The 17,570-nt window shown below is 42.9% G+C and overlaps 1 protein-coding gene across 7 annotated transcripts in view; it reads right to left on the minus strand.

Moving 5' to 3' along the window:
• LOC122540348 (uncharacterized) overlaps window positions 1-17,570 on the minus strand; it is a 263,160-nt gene that overhangs the window by 12,343 nt on the left and 233,247 nt on the right. For all 7 annotated transcript variants that reach the window (XM_043675941.2, XM_043675939.2, XM_043675945.2 and 4 more), the window contains one exon: window positions 2,586-2,750. In XM_043675941.2, the coding sequence (XP_043531876.1) occupies window positions 2,586-2,750 (165 nt within the window). The remainder of the gene's footprint in view (window positions 1-2,585; window positions 2,751-17,570) is intronic.

Consider the following 17,570-nt stretch of genomic DNA (forward strand, 5'->3'; position numbering starts at 1 on the left):
TGGCTTTTTGAAGGAGTAATTCACATAGTACCACACTTCTCTCCTTAGGCTGCACATTCTTCTTTTCACAAAATAATCCAGATCCCTCTTGAAGACCGCAACTAAGCTCTCATCCATCATACTATCAGGAAGTAACATTTACATCACACAACAGGTAATGATTGTCTCCACCAAGAAAGTACCTACCATCGTCCTTTGACTTTCAATATTATTACCATCACTGAATCCCTCACTATCAACATGCTGGGGGCTAACATTGACCAGAAACTGAATTGGATTAACCATATATACATATTTTTATACACTGTAGGTGCAGGAGCAGGTAATGCATTCCCCATCTCCTGTCCACCATCTACAAGGCACAAGTCAAGAGACTGATGGAATACTCCCTGAATAAATGCACAGAGGCCGGTATCCTATCAGCAAGTCATCCTTTATTTACACATGCATAGTACTTGACACTCATCCAGCTCCCTCAGAGCCAGCTCTCAGAGTGAACAGAACCTCTGACAATCCTGTTTATATCTGTCAGCCAGGGCTTCTTGAGTGGAGCAGGTTAACAGCCCCAATCAGGTAACTCATATTCCAAGAGGTCTACCAGGCTGACATCATTACAATCACTACACTGCCCACTTGCCTGAGCAAGTGCAGCTTCAACAACACTCAAGATGCTTGATACCAACAGCTTGCTTGATTAGCATTACATCAACAAACATTCACTTGTTATATTCGCAATACACAGTTGTAGCAGTGTATACCATCTACAAGATGCACTGCAGAAATTCACCAAGGCTCTCTAAGGCAACATCATCCAAATCCACAATCACTATCACCTGGAATGACAAGGGCAGAAAATAGTAAAGAGTGTGCAGCTGGAAAAGCACAGCAGATCAGGCAACATCCAAGGAGCAGGAGAATCAATGTTTTGAGCTGGAACCATTCCTGATGAAGGCTCTGGCTCGAAACATCTATTCTCCTGCTCCTCGGATGCTGCCTGACTGACTGTGCTTTTCCAGCAACACACTCTCGACTTTGATCTCCAGCATCTTGCAGTCCTCACTTTCTCCAAAGGGCAGAAAATACGCGGGATCACCACCATCTGCAGGTCCCACTCAAAGCCACTCATCATCCTGACTTGGAAATATATCACCATTCTGTCAGTGTCACTCGGTCAACATCCTGGTCGTAAGAGCACTGTGGTGTATCCACATCAAATGGACTGCAGTGGTTCAAGAAGGCAATTCACCACCACCTTCTCCAAGGCAGCCAGGAATAGGCAATAAATTCTGGCCAGTCAGCAGCACCCACTTTCTATGAATGAATAATTTAAAAAAAGGTCTTTCCAGACTGTAACCACTTGATGCAGGAAAATGTTTTTATTCTTGTTACCATTGCTTCTTTTGCCAATTTTCCTCTCAATCTTCTTTACTCCAAGGAGAGCAGTCCCAACTTCATCAGTCGACTGACATGACTGAAGTTCTGCTTCTTGAAGCATTCTTGTGAATGCCCAGAAAGTGGATACGGTACTCAAGTTGAGGCCAAACTACTGTTTTATACAAATTTAATGTAACTTCATTGCTTTTTCTCTCAGCCACTATTGCTGAAGCCTAGAATGTTGGGTACTATATTAACTGTGCTTGCAACATGTTCTGCTCCTTCAATGATTAACAAAGTTCTGCACAGTATTCCTCACAGTTCACAGCCCTTGCAAGTTTCGCATCATCTGCAAATTTTGCAATTATGCCCTCTACACTGGGTCATTTATATATATCAGGAACAGCAAAACTCCAAATAAACTCCTGGGAACTTCACTATCAATTTTCCTCCAGTCAAGAAATAACTATTAGCCACTTGCTAATCTCTGTTTCTTGTCACTCAACGAAGTCTGAAAGTTCTTAGTCCCTGTTATTCCATAAACTCTAATTTTGCTCCTAAATTTGACGTGCTGTGCAGCACCTTATCAAATAGTATCTTGCAGAGCCGTGGGGCTGGCTAATGTTATTGGGTTAGGGAAGGTGAGGCCATTGAGGGATTTGAAAATAAAATGAAAGTTTTATAAACAAGATATTTTTTGACTGGAAGTCAAAGGAGGTCAGCAGAGACAGGGTGACCAGGGAATGGGAAGAGGTGCAAGTCAAGACACAAGCTGCAGAACTGTAAAATTACCTCAAACCTATGGAAGGCGAAGAATGTATGAACTGAACAAAACTAACACTTGATGCATTTGGACCGATTTGAAATAACTGGCCAAAGAAGCAATGATGATATGTGGAAAAGATTTGTCATGCAAGTGGTTAGGATCTGGAATGTACAGTCTGATGGTATGGCACTGCCAGGATCAATTTTCAAAGCGAATTTAATTATTTTCTGAAAGTGACACAATTGAAAAAAAAGGAAGAGAGATGACACCAGGTCAATTGCTCCTTAACAAGGCCAGTACAGATACAATGGGCCAAATAGTCTTCTTCTGTGTTGCAACCACTATTGTAGATATCACAATAAAAATATAAACCTTGAAAGGGATCAGTGATTCAGAATGAAATAAAAGACGATGAGATAGCATAAACATTTTGTTAGATACTTACAGCGACAGCCTGTATGAAGCTGTCCATTAGATAGTAATCAGCTCCTCCATGTCCTCCCAAGTGTGTGTTCTGTATTGAAGAATAGTCCAAGGGATATTCAGTCTTTGTCTGTGTAAGGAAATCGAAAACTGTCACTGGATCCTGGCCCTCACTTGACAACTCCCCCTATAACAAATAAGAGACAAGAATGAGCTAACACTCTTGTAATCTCAGAGAATATCTCTGAAAAATAGTTCATGAAAATCTGTGTTAAACAACTCCAAAGAAACAGTAGCAGTTTTTGTAGTACTGAATCATGTAGATCAGAGCAACCCAATCAATAATCTCTGCTCCAGGCTGAGGTAACTGACCTTAATCCAGGCAGTACTCTAGATAAACTCAACCTGGTTTTGGACAGCCTGGATTATGACTCCTGAACACACAGTACAATACTTTCCCTGCAAAATACGTAGATGAAGACACACTATGGATCAGCCTTGACAGTCTGCACAGTTGAGTAGCCTCCCAAATTCACTGCTTATCCTCACAGGAATAATGGCCACATGGACAAGATAGCAGTGTGTAACAGGCAGCCACAGCAATGTAGCACATCATAGTCAGGAGAGAAGGGGAAACAATTGGGGCTATAATGCAGTGTTGGATGGGAGAGGCATTAGACTGTACCTCTGTTATGCTTCATTTCATTTTTGTTGCAAGTCTGAAGTCCGTTTCAGTACTTCTACAGTATTATAGGTGACATACAATGTGAAATGAGATGTGTGCAGTTTTCTTCCCTCATCAAAGCACACATTCACTTTAGACAGGCAAGAATTCATGAGCATTAATCAGCTCTAATACCTTATCCACGTGGTTAGGATGGCAGGTGTTAGCAAAATTATCAATTGTGAGAGTGTGGACATAATAGCTGAACTGTCCTCATTGCTACACTGGCACAAATCAGCTAAGTCATTGATACACAGGGATCAAACCAGATATATTCCTCATCTGTATGTATAGATATTCACTAGATAAATTCTTCAAGTTTTGAAGGGGTGTGTGTGGCCTGAAGATTTATCTCTTAAATTTGCAAAACCCAGTGTATGGGAATCTGATTGCGAGGAGGGTTAAGACAGGAACATGACAAGCTGAGTTTATTGGTGAACATTCAGTAATAGCTTATTTAATTAATTCTCCCAAAACATGTCACAGAATAAGCAGGGAAAAAAATTGACTTTTGTCTTAGTTCAAAACATATTTGTCATTTCAGTTGACAGAAAAGGTGGCGAGTAAGCACAAAGTTCGCGACAAACTTATTCAACAAGTAATACTTCATGCTGGAAGCTGTTTTTCTTAAAGTTATCCCTTTTATGGTCCAGTATACCTGTTAGAAATTCCCAACTCCTTGTCATGTTCATTTGGCTATGGCAGTGAGCATCTGGACTGGACAACAATATTAATAACAGTTTACGTTTCCAAAGCTCTCCTCAAATAAAGAAATGTGTTGGGAGGGAAAACAAATCATTAGCAATAATTCATATTATATTTTAACCTAAAGACTGGACCCATTGAATGAGATGGAGACTGGGATTGCAAACATGTTGAAATATGTAATGTAGGCAAACAAAGTACAGTGACATTCAGCGTTTGAACAAGTGAAGTATTTTGCTAACAAGGGGTGTGGTGAAGATAGAAATGAGTCAGGATTTTGGTATGTGCTGACCAAACAAAAAGAAATGGCCTGTGTGTTTACTAACAATTATTAAGTTTTATTTTTCCGGCCTCTTTTCATTTCAGCCCCTCCCTGCCATTACTCCAACCCTTCTTTTGACGATGTTAACATTTTCCTGATGTAAGGTTTTGTTCTAACGAGGCTCCTATGGCAACTTAGCTTCATGAGCAACCTTTGTGCACAAGGCTAAGCTAATGTGTCAACAAAGTATTTACCCATCAGAAGCAGCACAGTCAAATGCAAAGCTTTCCTAATCCAATGCAGACATTCAAACACACTCTTCCAGCAGCAGGGATTGATGGTTGGGATCAGAACTTAGAAATTTAAAAAATGTGGAAATAATCATCATGTATGACAGCATTTGCAGAGAGAGAAAAACAGAGTTAACATACCAGTAATGTTAATTCCGTTTTTCTCCCCACAAGTACTGCCTGTTGAGCATTCCAACATTTTATGCTTTTTGTTCAGATTTATAGCAAGTGCAATATTTTGCTTTTGTATCAGAGATTGAAACTATCACTAGTTTTTGTCTGTCTCTCTGAGGGACACTGATGCCAACTGTTGATCCTGTATCATTTCCTTATCGGGACCAGACATTTTAAAACCTCAAAAGCTTCCAGTCTGGAAATTTCTTGATGTATGTGTCGCTGGATCAACCTTATGAATTACAAGAGGAGACAATTATACATATTTAAAATCATAATGAAAATTAAAAAGATAGGGGAATATTCACACACGTGGATAATTTTTTTTACTGTCCACATCAATACAAATTTCAGCAGGAACAGTGATAAATTGTTCATTAGCCCATATTTATACAAGATAATCAGAGGGTTAGATACCGTGGACAGTGGGAGCCTTTTTCCTTGTATGCGGATGTCTAGCATGAGGGGACATAGCTTTAAATTAGATTAGATTCCCTATAGTGCGGAAACAGGTCCTTCGGACCAACAAGTCCACACCGACCCTCCGAAGAGTAACCCACCCAGACCCATTTCCCTCTGAATAATGCACATAACAGGATGGAGGAGAAAGTGAGGTCTGCAGATGCTGGAGATCAAAGTTGAAACTTTATTGCTGGAACAGCACAGCAGGTCAGGCAGCATCCAGGGAACAGGAGATTCGACGTTTCGGGCACAGCCAATTCACCTGACCTGCACATTTTTGGACTGTGGGAGGAATCCAGAGCACCCAGAGGAAACCCACGCAGACACAGGGAGAATGTGCAAACTCCACACAGACAGTCACCTGAGATGGAATTGAACCTGAGACCCTGGTGCTGTGAGGCAGCAGTGCTAACCACTGAGCCACTATGCCGCCCTTAAGGGGTGATATCAGAGTAATAGGGGCGTGGAACATACTGCCTACAACAGTAGCAGGCTCGCCAACTTTAAGGGCATTTAAATGGTTACTGGATAAACATATGAATGAAAATGGTCAAGTGTAGGATAGATATGCTTCAGATTGGTTCCACAGGTCGGCACAACATAGAGGGCTGAAGACGCTGTGATGGTCTATGTTCTATTTTCAATTGTAACAGGACACTGCATGTGAAAATGCAGAGGTTGACAGAAAAAAAAAGCCTCTCAATCTAAGATTAGAAAAAAATGCAGACAATTAAAACTGTAACCCATCAAAGGTACAACATTGAAGATTACACATATCAGAAATTTAGGTGAGATGGGAATGATTTTCGAAAGCTTCTTTTACATCGACACAAAGCTGTGCAAAGTGTATGTTTTTATTTCAAATGTGGGCAAGCGAGTCCCACTTCACTAGAAGTGTGAAGTCAGAAAATGAATCCTACTAATTTCAATGTTCAAGCTTTGAAAAAAAAAGCCATATGAAGCCATTTTAACTTTCAAAGTATTTGAGAGTCTTGCTATCCCTGTCAGGGGAGTGTATGATGGGGAGAGTGTTGAAGGAGCTTTATTTTCAGTTTACAAGAGTAGAGGGAGGTTTCCTCTGTATTTAACTCCTGTATCTTTCCAGGGAACGTTTGATGGTACCATAAAGTAAACTAACTCTATATCAAACCCACGATGTTCCAGCTCTGGGAATGTTTGATGACAGTGTAGTGGGAGATTAACTCTAATATCTGACCCATGCTGTATCTGTCCTCATGGTTCCTTGTACTGGCACTTATTACCCAAACTGGCAGTTGTTCTATTCCCAAGCAAAAATCTCAAATCACCTTGCAAGTCTAAATTTTTTTTTTAATTATTTCAAAAATATACTTTATTCATAAAAATATTTTGATGATCTGTACAATTGGTCATGCCATACATATGTAAACATTCCATTTCTTTGCATAGAGATAATCATTTGTATATACAGGTCTGTACGTTTACTATGCATATATTTAGCTGAGGCGTCGGCGGAGCCCACTTACTGTGTGGGCCCCCTGTTCTTTGGCAGGCAGACGTTACACGGTGGTCTTTCCCCACTGCACCTTGGCGGCAGCTGCCCCAAGCTTCAGCGCATCTCTCAACACATAGTCCTGGACCTTGGAATGTGCCAGTCCGCAACACTCAGCCGGGGTCAGCTCCTTCAGCTGGAAGATCAACAGGTTTGGACAGACCAAACAGCGTCTTTCACGGAGTTGATGATCCTCCAGGCACAAGTGATGTTTGTCTCGGTGTGCGTCCTGGGGAACAGACTGTAGAGCACGGAGTCCCGTGTCACGGAGCTGCTTGGGACGAACCTCGACAAACACCACGGCATTCGTCTCCAGATTTCCTTTGCATAGGCACATTCCAGAAGGTGGTGTGTGACAGTCTCATCCCCTCCGCAGCCGCTTCGAGGGCAGCATGCGGTGAGGCAGAGAGTCCGGGCATGCATAAAGGATCTCACAGGCAGAGCCCTTGTCACCACCAGCCAAGCCATGTCTTGGTGCTTGTTGGAAAGTTCTGGCGATGAGGCATTCTGCCAAATGACTTTGACAGTCTGCCCAGGGAACCGCTCGACAGGATCCGCCCTCTCCTTTTCCCGAAGGGTCTCAAGGACACTACGTGCTGTCCACTTCCTGATGGACTTGTGGTCAAAAGGTGTTTTTCTTCATAAATTTCTCTACGAAGGACAGGTGACATGGAATGGTCCAACTACTTGGAAAGTTCCGCGGCAGCGAGGTCAAGCCCATCCTTCGCAATACCGGGGACAGGTAGAACCATGGAGACATGGTTAGAGCAGGGACAGGAATGGTTGTTGCAGGTTCCAGGATTTAGAGGTTTCAGTAAGAACAGAGAAGATAGTAAAAGAGGGGGAGGTGTGGCATTCTTGGTCAAGGACAGTATTACAGTTGCAGAAAGGATGTTTGGGGACTCGTCAATTGAGGTAGTATGGGCTGAAGTTACAAACAGGAAAGGAGAGGTCACCCTGTTGGGTGTTTTCCATAGGCCTCTGAGTAGTTCCAGAAAAGTAGAGGAAAGGATAGCAAAGATGATTCTCGATAGGAGTGACAGAGACAGGGTAGTTGTCATGGGGGACTTCAACTTTCCAAATATTGACTGGGAACACTATAGTACAAGTACTATAGATGGGTCAGTTTTTGTCCAGTGTGTGCAGGAGGATTTCCTGACACAGTATGTAGATAGAAAGTGAGGTCTGCAGATGCTGGAGATCAGAGCTGAAAATGTGTTGCGGAAAAGCGCAGATCAGGCAGCATCCAGGGAACAGGAGAATCGACGTTTCGGGCATAACGGGCTTATGCCCGAAACGTCGATTCTCCTGTTCCCTGGATGCTGCCTGACCTGCTGCGCTTTTCCAGCAACACATTTTCAGCACAGTATGTAGATAGGCCAACAAGGGGCGAAGCCACATTAGATTTGGTACTGGGTAATGAGCCCGGCCAGGTGTTAGACTTGGAAGTAGATAAGCGCTTTGGTAATAGCGATCACAATTCTGTTATGTTTACTTTAGTGACAGAAAGGGATAGGTGTATACCACTGGACAAGAGTTACAGATGGGGGAAAGGCAATTACGATGCGATTAGGCAAAATTTAGGAAGCATAGGATGGAGAAGGAAACTGCAAGGGATAGGCATATTAGAAATGTGGAGCTTATTCAAGGAAAAGTTACTGTATGTCCTAGATAAGTATGTACCTGTCAGGCAGGAAAGAAGCTGTAGAGCACGTGAGCCGTGGTTTATGAAGGAAGTGGAATCTCTGGTCAAGAGGAAGAAGGCAGCTTATGTTAGGATGAGACGTGAAGGCTCAGTTAGGGCACTTGAAGGTTACAAGGTAGCCAGGAAAGACCTAAACAGAGAGCTCAGAAGAGCCAGGAGGAGACATGAGAAGTTGTTGGCGGATAGGATCAGGGTAAACCCTAAGGCTTTCTATAGGTATTTAAGGAATAAAAGAATGACGAGAGTAAGATTAGGACCAATCAAGGATAGTAGTGGGAAGTTGTTTGTGGAGTCAGAGGAGATAGGGGAAGCACGAAATGAATATCTTTCAACAGTATTCACTCTAGAAAACGACAATGTTGTCGAGGAGATTACTGAATACAGGCTACTAGACTAGGTGTGATTGAGGTTCACAAAGAGGAGGTATTAGAAATCCTGCAGAGTGTGAAAATAGATAAGCCCCTGGGCTGGATGGGATTTATCATAGGATCCTCTGGGAAGCCAGGGAGGAGATTACTGAGCCTTTGGCATTGATCTTTAAATCATCATTGTCTACAAGAATAGTGCCAGAAGACTGGAGGATAGCAAATGTGGTTCCCCTGTTCAAGAAGGGGAGTAGAGACAATCCTGGTAATTATAGACCAGTGAGCCTTACTTCAGTTGTTGGTAAAGTGTTGGAAAAGGTTATAAGAGATAGGATTTATAATCATCTGTAAAGAATAATTTGATTAGGGATAGTCAGCACGGTTTTGTGAAGGGTAGGTTGTGCCTCACAAACCTTATTGAGTTCTTTGAGAAGGTGACCAGACAGGTAGATGAGAGTAAACCGGTTGATGTGGCATATATGGATTTCAGCAAGGTGTTCGATAAGGTTCCCCACAGTAGGCTATTGTACAAAATGCGGAGGAATGGGATTGTGGGAGGTATAGCAGTTTAGATCAGTAATTGGCTTGCTGAAAGAAGACAGAGGGTGGTGGTTGATGGGAAATGTTTATCCTGGAGTCCAGTTACCAGTGGTGTACCGCAAGGGTCGGTGTTAGGTCCACTGCTGTTCGTCATTTTTATAAACGACCTGGATGAGGGCATAGAAGGATGGGTTAATAAATTTGCAGATGACACTAAGGTCGGTGGAGTTGTGGATAATGACGAAGGATGTTATACATTGCAGAGAGACATAGATAAGCTGCAGAGCTGGGCTGAGAGGTGGAAAATGGAGTTTAATGCGGACAAGTGTGAGGTGATTCACTTTGGTCGGAGTAAACTGGGCTAATGGTAAGATTCTTGGTAGTGTAGATGAGCAGAGAGATCTCGGTGTCCAGGTACACAGATCCTTGAAAGCTGCCGCCCAGGTTGACAGGGTTGTTAAGAAGGCACACAGTGTTTTAGCTTTTATTAATAGAGGGATCGAGTTCCGGAGCCATGAGGTTATGCTACAGCTGTACAAAACTCTAGTGTGTACAGTTCTGGTCACTGCATTATAAGAAGGATATGGAAGCTTTGGAAAGGGTGCAGAGGAGATTTACTAGGATGTTGCCTGGTATGGAGGGAAAGTTTTACGAAGAAAGGCTGAGGGGCTTGAGGCTGTTTTCATTAGAGAGAAGAAGGTTGACAGGTGACTTACTAGAGACATAAGATAATCAGAGGGTTAGATAGGGTGGACAGGGAGAGCACGAGGGGGCATAGCTTTAAATTGAGGGGTGATAGATATAGGACAGATGTCAGAGGTAGTTTCTTTACTCAGAGAGTAGTAAGGGTATGGAATACTTTGCCTGCAACGGTAGTAGATTCGCCAACTTTAAGTACACTTAAGTCATCATTGGACAAGCATATGGACGTACATGGAATAGTGTAGGTTAGATGGGCTTCAGATTGGTATGACAGGTTGGCGCAACATCAAGGGCTGAAGGACCTGTACTGTGCTGTAATGTTCTATGTTCACCTCAGTACGTAGTGACACTTTGTGTTTGCGTACTGGGGATCCACGCACAGCTTGGTGCAGCCACACACAAAGGTGGCCAACAGGGTGAGGGTGGCATTTGGTGCGTTTTTTCCCCCATTGCCCAGAACTTTGTACATAGAGTCCTTTCGGACCCTGGCCATCTTTGATCTCCATACAAAATGGAAGATGGCCCAGGTGACTGAGATGGCACAGGTTCTGGGAATAGGCCAGACCTGTGCCACATATAACAACACTGACAGTGCCTCACACCTGATGACCAGGTTTTTACCCACGATGGAGAGCGACCGTAGCTTCCATCTGCCCAGTTTCTGCCTCACTTTCTTGATACACTCCCCCCAAGACTTGGCGCACGCCCCAGCCCCTCCGAACCAAATACCCAGCACCTTCAGATGGTCAGTCCTGACAGTGAAGGGGATGAAGGATTGGTCGGCCAGTTCCCGAAGAGCATGGCCTCGCTCTTGCCTCAGTTGACCTTGGCCTGCGAGGCCCATTCGAACTGGTCACATAGGCACAAGAGTCTGTGCACGGACAGCGGATCAGAGATGAAAACAGTGACATCATCCATGTACAGGGAGGCCTAAACCTGCAGGCCCCCACTGCCAGAAATAGTCACCCCTCTCAGGCTCACATCCTTCCTGATGGACTCGGCAAATGAATCTATGCAACACACAAACAGGGCAGAAGAGAGGGGGCAGCCCTGCCTGACTCCAGATCTGACTGGGAAGCTATCTGATTCCCACCCATTGATTGAGACTGCACTGACAATGTTGGTGTAGAGCAGTCTGATCCAATTACTGATTCCCTCCCCAAAGCCCATTTTGGAGAGAACATCTCTCACCTTGCAAGTCTAAAAATGCCACCAAAAGACAAGTTCACAAGCCCAATGTTTTTATACATTCATTTGCATCAGATACTTACTCGAGACTCAGACGCTTTTTGTTGTGCCTTGGTACAATAAATTCAATTCAATTATTAATTCATATTTTGAAGGATTACATTTATTGTTACATTTTTCTAACCACTTCTCATGTTAGTTAAAGCTTTCTACTGACACAGGGTTTCTTTATTTACTCAGCTTCTTATTGTTCAAATAGTTAATTTGCATTTAGTTAGTTTCTAGCACGGTTTAAACATGGATAAACGCCCCAAAGCACCATCTGTTCCAAGCCTAGTTTCACATCACAATAACAAGTGTCTCTTCATTCCCTCTTGAGACTCATTCCAATTAATTTCTAATGGGGAAGATGATACCCAGGTAGGTATATCCCTTTGAGCTGTCAGCTGTTTTATCACCGTGTGATTGTATCTCAGGAGAGCAATACTAAAACAGTGACAGCCCAGTTTATGTTGTGATTCAAGCTGGTCCCAAAATGGAGACAAGCACAGTGTACACAAGTGAGAGTGAGACATGTAACTGACAAAATGTATTCTCTGCTGTTCCATAGAGTCATAGAGATGTACAGCACGGAAGCAGACCCTTCGGTCCAACCCGTCCATGCCGACCAGATATCCCCACCCAATCTAGTCCCACCTGCCAGCACCTGGCCCATATCCCTCCAAACCCTTCCTAGTCATATACCCATCCAAATACCTCTTAAATGTTGCAATTGTACCAGCCTCCACCTCTTCCTCTGGCAGCTCATTCCATACATGTACCACCCTCTGCATGAAAAAGTTGCCCGTTAGGTCCCTTTTATATCTTTCCTCTCTCACCCTAAACCTATGCCCTCTAGTTCTGGACTCCCCGACCCCACGGAAAAGACTGTCTATTTACCCTATCCATGCCCCTCATAATTTTGTAAATCTCAATAAGGTCACCCCTCAGCTTCCGACACTCGAGGAAAAACAGCCCCAGCCTGTTCAGCCTCTCCCTATAGCTGAAATCCTCCAAACCTGGCAACATCCTTGTAAATCTTTTCTGAACCCTTTCGAGTATCACAACATCTTTCTGATAGGAAGGAGACCATAATTGCATGCAATATTCCAACAGTGGCCTAACCAATGTCCTGTACAGCCGCAACATGACCTCCCAACTCCTGTACTCAATACTCTGATCAACAAAGTATAGCAAACGCCTTCTTCACTATCCTAACTACCTGCAACTCCACCTTCAAGGAGCTATGAACCTCTCTTTGTTCAGCAACACTCCCTAGGACCTTACCATTAAGTGTACAAGTCCTGCTAAGATTTGATTTCCCATAATGCAGCATCTCGCATTTATCTGAATAAACTCCATCTGCCACTTCTCAGCCCATTTGCCCATCTGGTCAAGATACTGTTGTAATCGGAGGTTACCCTCTTCGTTGTCCACTACACCTCCAATTTTGGTGTCATCTGCAAACTTTCTAACTATACCTCTTACGCTCGCATCCAAATCATTTATGTAAATGACAAAAAGTAGAGGACCCAGCACTAATCCTTGTGGCACACCACTGGTCACAGGCCTCCAGTCTGAAAAACAACTCTCCACCCTCTGTCTTCTATCTTTGAGCCAGTTCTGTATCCAAATGGCTAGTTCTCCCTGTATTCCATGAGATCTAACCTTGCTAATCAGTCTCCCATGGGGAACTTTGTCGAACGCCTTACTGAAGTCCATATAGATCACATCTACTGCTCTGCCCTCATCAATCCTTTTTGTTACTTCTTCAAAAAACTCAATCAAGTTTGTGAGACACGATTTCCCACGCACAAAGCCATGTTGACTATCCCGAATCAGTCCTTGCCTTTCCAAATACATGTACATCCTGTCCCTCAGGATTCCCTCCAACAATTTGCCCACCACGGAGGTCAGGCTCACCGGTCGATTGTTCCCTGGCTTGCCCTTACCACCCTTCTTAAACAGTGGCACCATGTTTGCCAACCTCCAGTCTTCCAGCACCTCACCTGTGGCTATCGATGATATAAATATCTCAGCAAGAGGCCCAGCAATCACTTCTCTAGCTTCCCAGAGTTCTCGGGTACACCTGATCAGGGCCTGGGGATGTATCCACCTTTACCCGTTTCAAGACATCCAGCATTTGCTCCTCTGTAATCTGGACATTTTGCAAGATGTCACCAGTTATTTCCCCACATTCTGTATCTTCCAAGTCCTTTTCCACAGTAAATACTGATGCAAAATAATCATTTAGTATCTCCCTCATTTTCTGCAGCTCCACACAAAGCTCCTTGCTGATCTTTTGAGGGGCCCTATTCTCTCCCTAGTTACCCTTTTGTCCTTAATATATTTGTAAAACCCCTTTGGATTCTCCTTAATTCTATTTGCCAAAGCTATCTCATGTCCCCTTTTTGCCCTCCTGATTTCCCTCTTAAGTATATCCCTACTTCCTTTATATTCTTCTAAGGATTCACTCGATCTACCCTGTCTATATCTTACACATGCTTCCTTCTTTTTCTTAACCAAACCCTCAATTTCTTTAGTCATCCAGCATTCCCTATACCTACCAGCCTTTCCTTTCACCCTGACAGGAATATACTTTTTCTGGATTCTCGTTATCTCATTTCTGAAGGCTTCCATTTTCCAGCCGTCCCTTTACCTGCGAACATCTGCCTCCAATCAGCTTTTGAAAGTTCTTGCCTAATACTGTCAAAATTGGCCTTTCTCCAATTTAGAACTTCAAATTTTAGATCTGGTCTATCCTTTTCCATCACTATTTTAAAACGAATAGAATTATGGTCGCTGGCCCCAAAGTGTTTCCCCACTGACACCTCAGTCACCTGCCCTGCCTTATTTCCCAAGAGTAGGTCAAGTTTTGCACCTTCTCTAGTCGGTAGATCCACATACTGAATCAGAAAATTGTCTTGTATGCACTTAAATTCCTCCCCATCGAAACATTTAACACTATGGCAGTCCCAGTCTGTGTTTGGAAAGTTAAAATCCCTTACCATAACCACCCTATTATTCTTACAGATAGCTGAGATCTCCTTACAAGTTTATTTCTCAATTTCCCTTTGACTATTAAAAAATCTATAATACAATCCCAATAAGGTGATCATCCCTTTCTTATTTCTCAGTTCCACCCAAATAACTTCCCTGGATGTATTTTTGCGAATATCCTCCCTCAGCACAGCTGTAATGCTATCCCTTATCAAAAATGCCACTCCCCCTCCTCTCTTGTCACACTTTCTTTCCTTCCTGTAGCATTTGTATCCTGGAACATTAAGCTGCCAGTCCTGCCCATCCCTGAGCCATGTTTCTGTAATTGCTATGATATCCCAGTCCCATGTTCCTAACCATGCCCTGAGTTCATCTGCCTTCCCTGTTAGGCCCCTTGCATTGAAATAAATAGAAAAGGATACCAAACATCATAACACTAATCGGTAAAATAATCTGATCTTTTGCTAGCTTGCTGATATGTAGTATTTAATAAAGAATCAGTTAGTTATGTGCAATTGTAGTTGGAAAGGGAACATTGCTATTATACAAAGTTGCAGATACATGAAACCTGCTCAGGCATCTAGTGGACAAGGACAGGTAGGGCACATACAGCCTCATCACAATTCATGTTCGTCATAGAAATGGTCACTATAGAAAACCCCAACATTCACAAAAGACCAAGACCATAGAATCATAGAGATGTACAGCATAGAAAAGACCCTTCGGTCCAACACGTCCATGCCAACCAGATATCCGAAATAAATCTCGTCCTATTTGCCAGTATTTGGCCCATATCCCTCTAAACCCTTCCTATTCATACCCCCATCCACATGCCATTTAAATGTTATAATCATACACGTCCTCTTGCAACTCATGCTGTACATGCACAACCCTCTGCGTAAAAAAGTCACACCACAGGTCCCTTTTTAAATCTTTCCCCCCTCACCTTAAATCTATGCCCTCTAGTTTTGGACTGCCCTACCTGGGGAAAAGAATTGGCTATCACCCTATCCATGCCCCTCATGATTTTAAAAATTCCATAAGTTCACCCCTCAGCCTCTGATGCTCCAGGGAAAATAGCCTTAGCCTATTCAGCCTCTCCCTATAGCTCAAAACCCCCAGCCCTGGCAACATCCTTTTAAGTCTTTCCTGAAACATTTCAAATGTCAGAACATCCTTCTTCCAGCAGAGAGACCAGAATTGCACACAGTATTCCAAATGTGGCCTAACCATGTCCTGTACAGCGGCAACATGACCTCCCAACTCACATACTCACTTCACTGAGCAATAAAGGCAAGCACACATAGAGACATACACAGTCCATAAGACCATAAGAAATAGGAATGGAAGTAAGGCCATTTGACCTATCAAGTCCACTCCACCATCCAATCATGGCTGATGGATATTTCAATGCCACTTACCCACACTCTCCTCATATCCCTTAATTCCTTGCGAGATTAAGAATTCATCAATCTCTGCCCTAAGGATATTGAACATCCCAACCTCCACTGTGCTCCATCGCAGTGAATTCCACAGGTCCACCACTGACAGGCAGAAGAAATGTCTCCTCATTTCCATTCTAAATTGACACCCTCTAATTTTAAGGGTGTGCCCACGAGTCCTAGTATCTCCACCTGATGGGAACAATTTCCCAGCGTCCACTCTTTCTAAGCCATGCATTATCTTGTAAGTTTCTATTAGATCTCCCCTCAACCTTCTAAACTCGAATGAATACAATCCCAGGATCCTCAGCTGTTCATCGTATGTTACACCTACTGTAGTGTGAATCTCCGTTGGACACTCTCCAGTGCCAGTATATCCTTCCTGAGGTGTGGGGCCCAAAACTGGACACAGTATTCTAAATGGAGCCTAACCAGAGCTTTATAAAGTCTCGGTGGCACATCACTGCTTTTACATTCCAACCCTCTTGAGATAAATGAGAACATTACATTTGCTTTCTCAACCACGGACTCTTTCTCAACAGTCGAACATCCGTACTAGTGTAAGAAAACAAGAACATAATCATCGATGAAACTAAATTTTGATCTGTAAAGTTTCAGGTTATTTCCTGGTCCCACTGTTGCAAGCCTGATCATCACTATTTTGATAATTATGTTTCATTCTAGGTCTAGCTTCAGAGAGTGGCCTGAACCCTGTTGACGAGCAAAGTCCTGAGACCCTTGCTCAAAAATGCTCATGCCTGGATTTCAAATGAGATTTTGATTTGGTTTGATTAAAAGATGGAAGAAAGGTTCATATTTAACCAGTGTCTTTAATAATCTTAGATCATGAAGTCTCCCAGAATTAAATGGCCTTTCAAACGTTACTGCCTTGACCAATATATAATGACCATGTGGAACCAAACCCCAATAAGTATCAGCATCTCCAGCACAGGAGAAGGGAAATATAGCTAAATTAATTTGGTATTATAAGTGTTAATAAAATAATTGAAATCAGTAAGAAAGCTCACTGAATGTAACACTGCAAGTAAAGCTATCAATTGTCCTAGGAGTACAATATCAGAACTATTTTAGAAGCAGTGATTGACAAATGCTATATTGAGACAATTCAGCTGCTTGTTCTATTTATAGTATTTTGTATTTAGAAATTAAATTTTCAGAAACAATCATGCTGTCAGGAAAACACACCCCATACAGTCTTCAGCATCATCTGCTGGTAAAGCCAAGAACACTCTTCCTTTGTTGATCCAATAACAAATACATTGATCAGAAACAACTGTTTCTGTTAACAGGGAAGGAGTTGACTCTTTGCAAACTGTCAGCCAGTTTTCAAATTTTGTTAACACAATTGTAATTTAATTATGTTTTCTCATCAATTTGGTCCAATCCTAGGCTGGACTTTTCCTCTGTGGTAACCTTCTACCACATAATGGGCAGCACGGTGGCTCAGTGGTTAGCACTGCTGCCTCACAGCACCAGGATCCCAGGTTCAATTCCAGCCTTGGGTGACTGTGTGGAATTTGCACATTCTCCCCGTATCTGCATGAGTTTCCTCCGGGTGCTCCAGTTTCCTCCCACAGTCACAAAGATGTGCAGGTCAGGTGAATTGGCCATGCTAAATTGTCCATAGTATTAGGTGCATTAGTCAGAGGGAAATGGGTCTGGGTGGGTTACTCTTCGGAGGGTCAGTGTGGACTTGTTGGGCCAAAGGGCCTGTTGCCACACTGTAGGGAATCTAATCTAATCATAAGCAAAGCTTTTTGTAATCAAGCACTGTAACATCAAACCTTGTGTAACCTCAGCCCATCAGAGTAGAATTACCATCAGTACAAACTTTCCAAACCCAAATTCTTGCATAAT

Source organism: Chiloscyllium plagiosum, unplaced genomic scaffold (genome assembly GCF_037043375.1).
Source record: "Chiloscyllium plagiosum isolate Xiang-an unplaced genomic scaffold, Cpla_swu_hap1 HiC_scaffold_37, whole genome shotgun sequence".
Classification (NCBI taxonomy): domain Eukaryota; kingdom Metazoa; phylum Chordata; class Chondrichthyes; order Orectolobiformes; family Hemiscylliidae; genus Chiloscyllium; species Chiloscyllium plagiosum.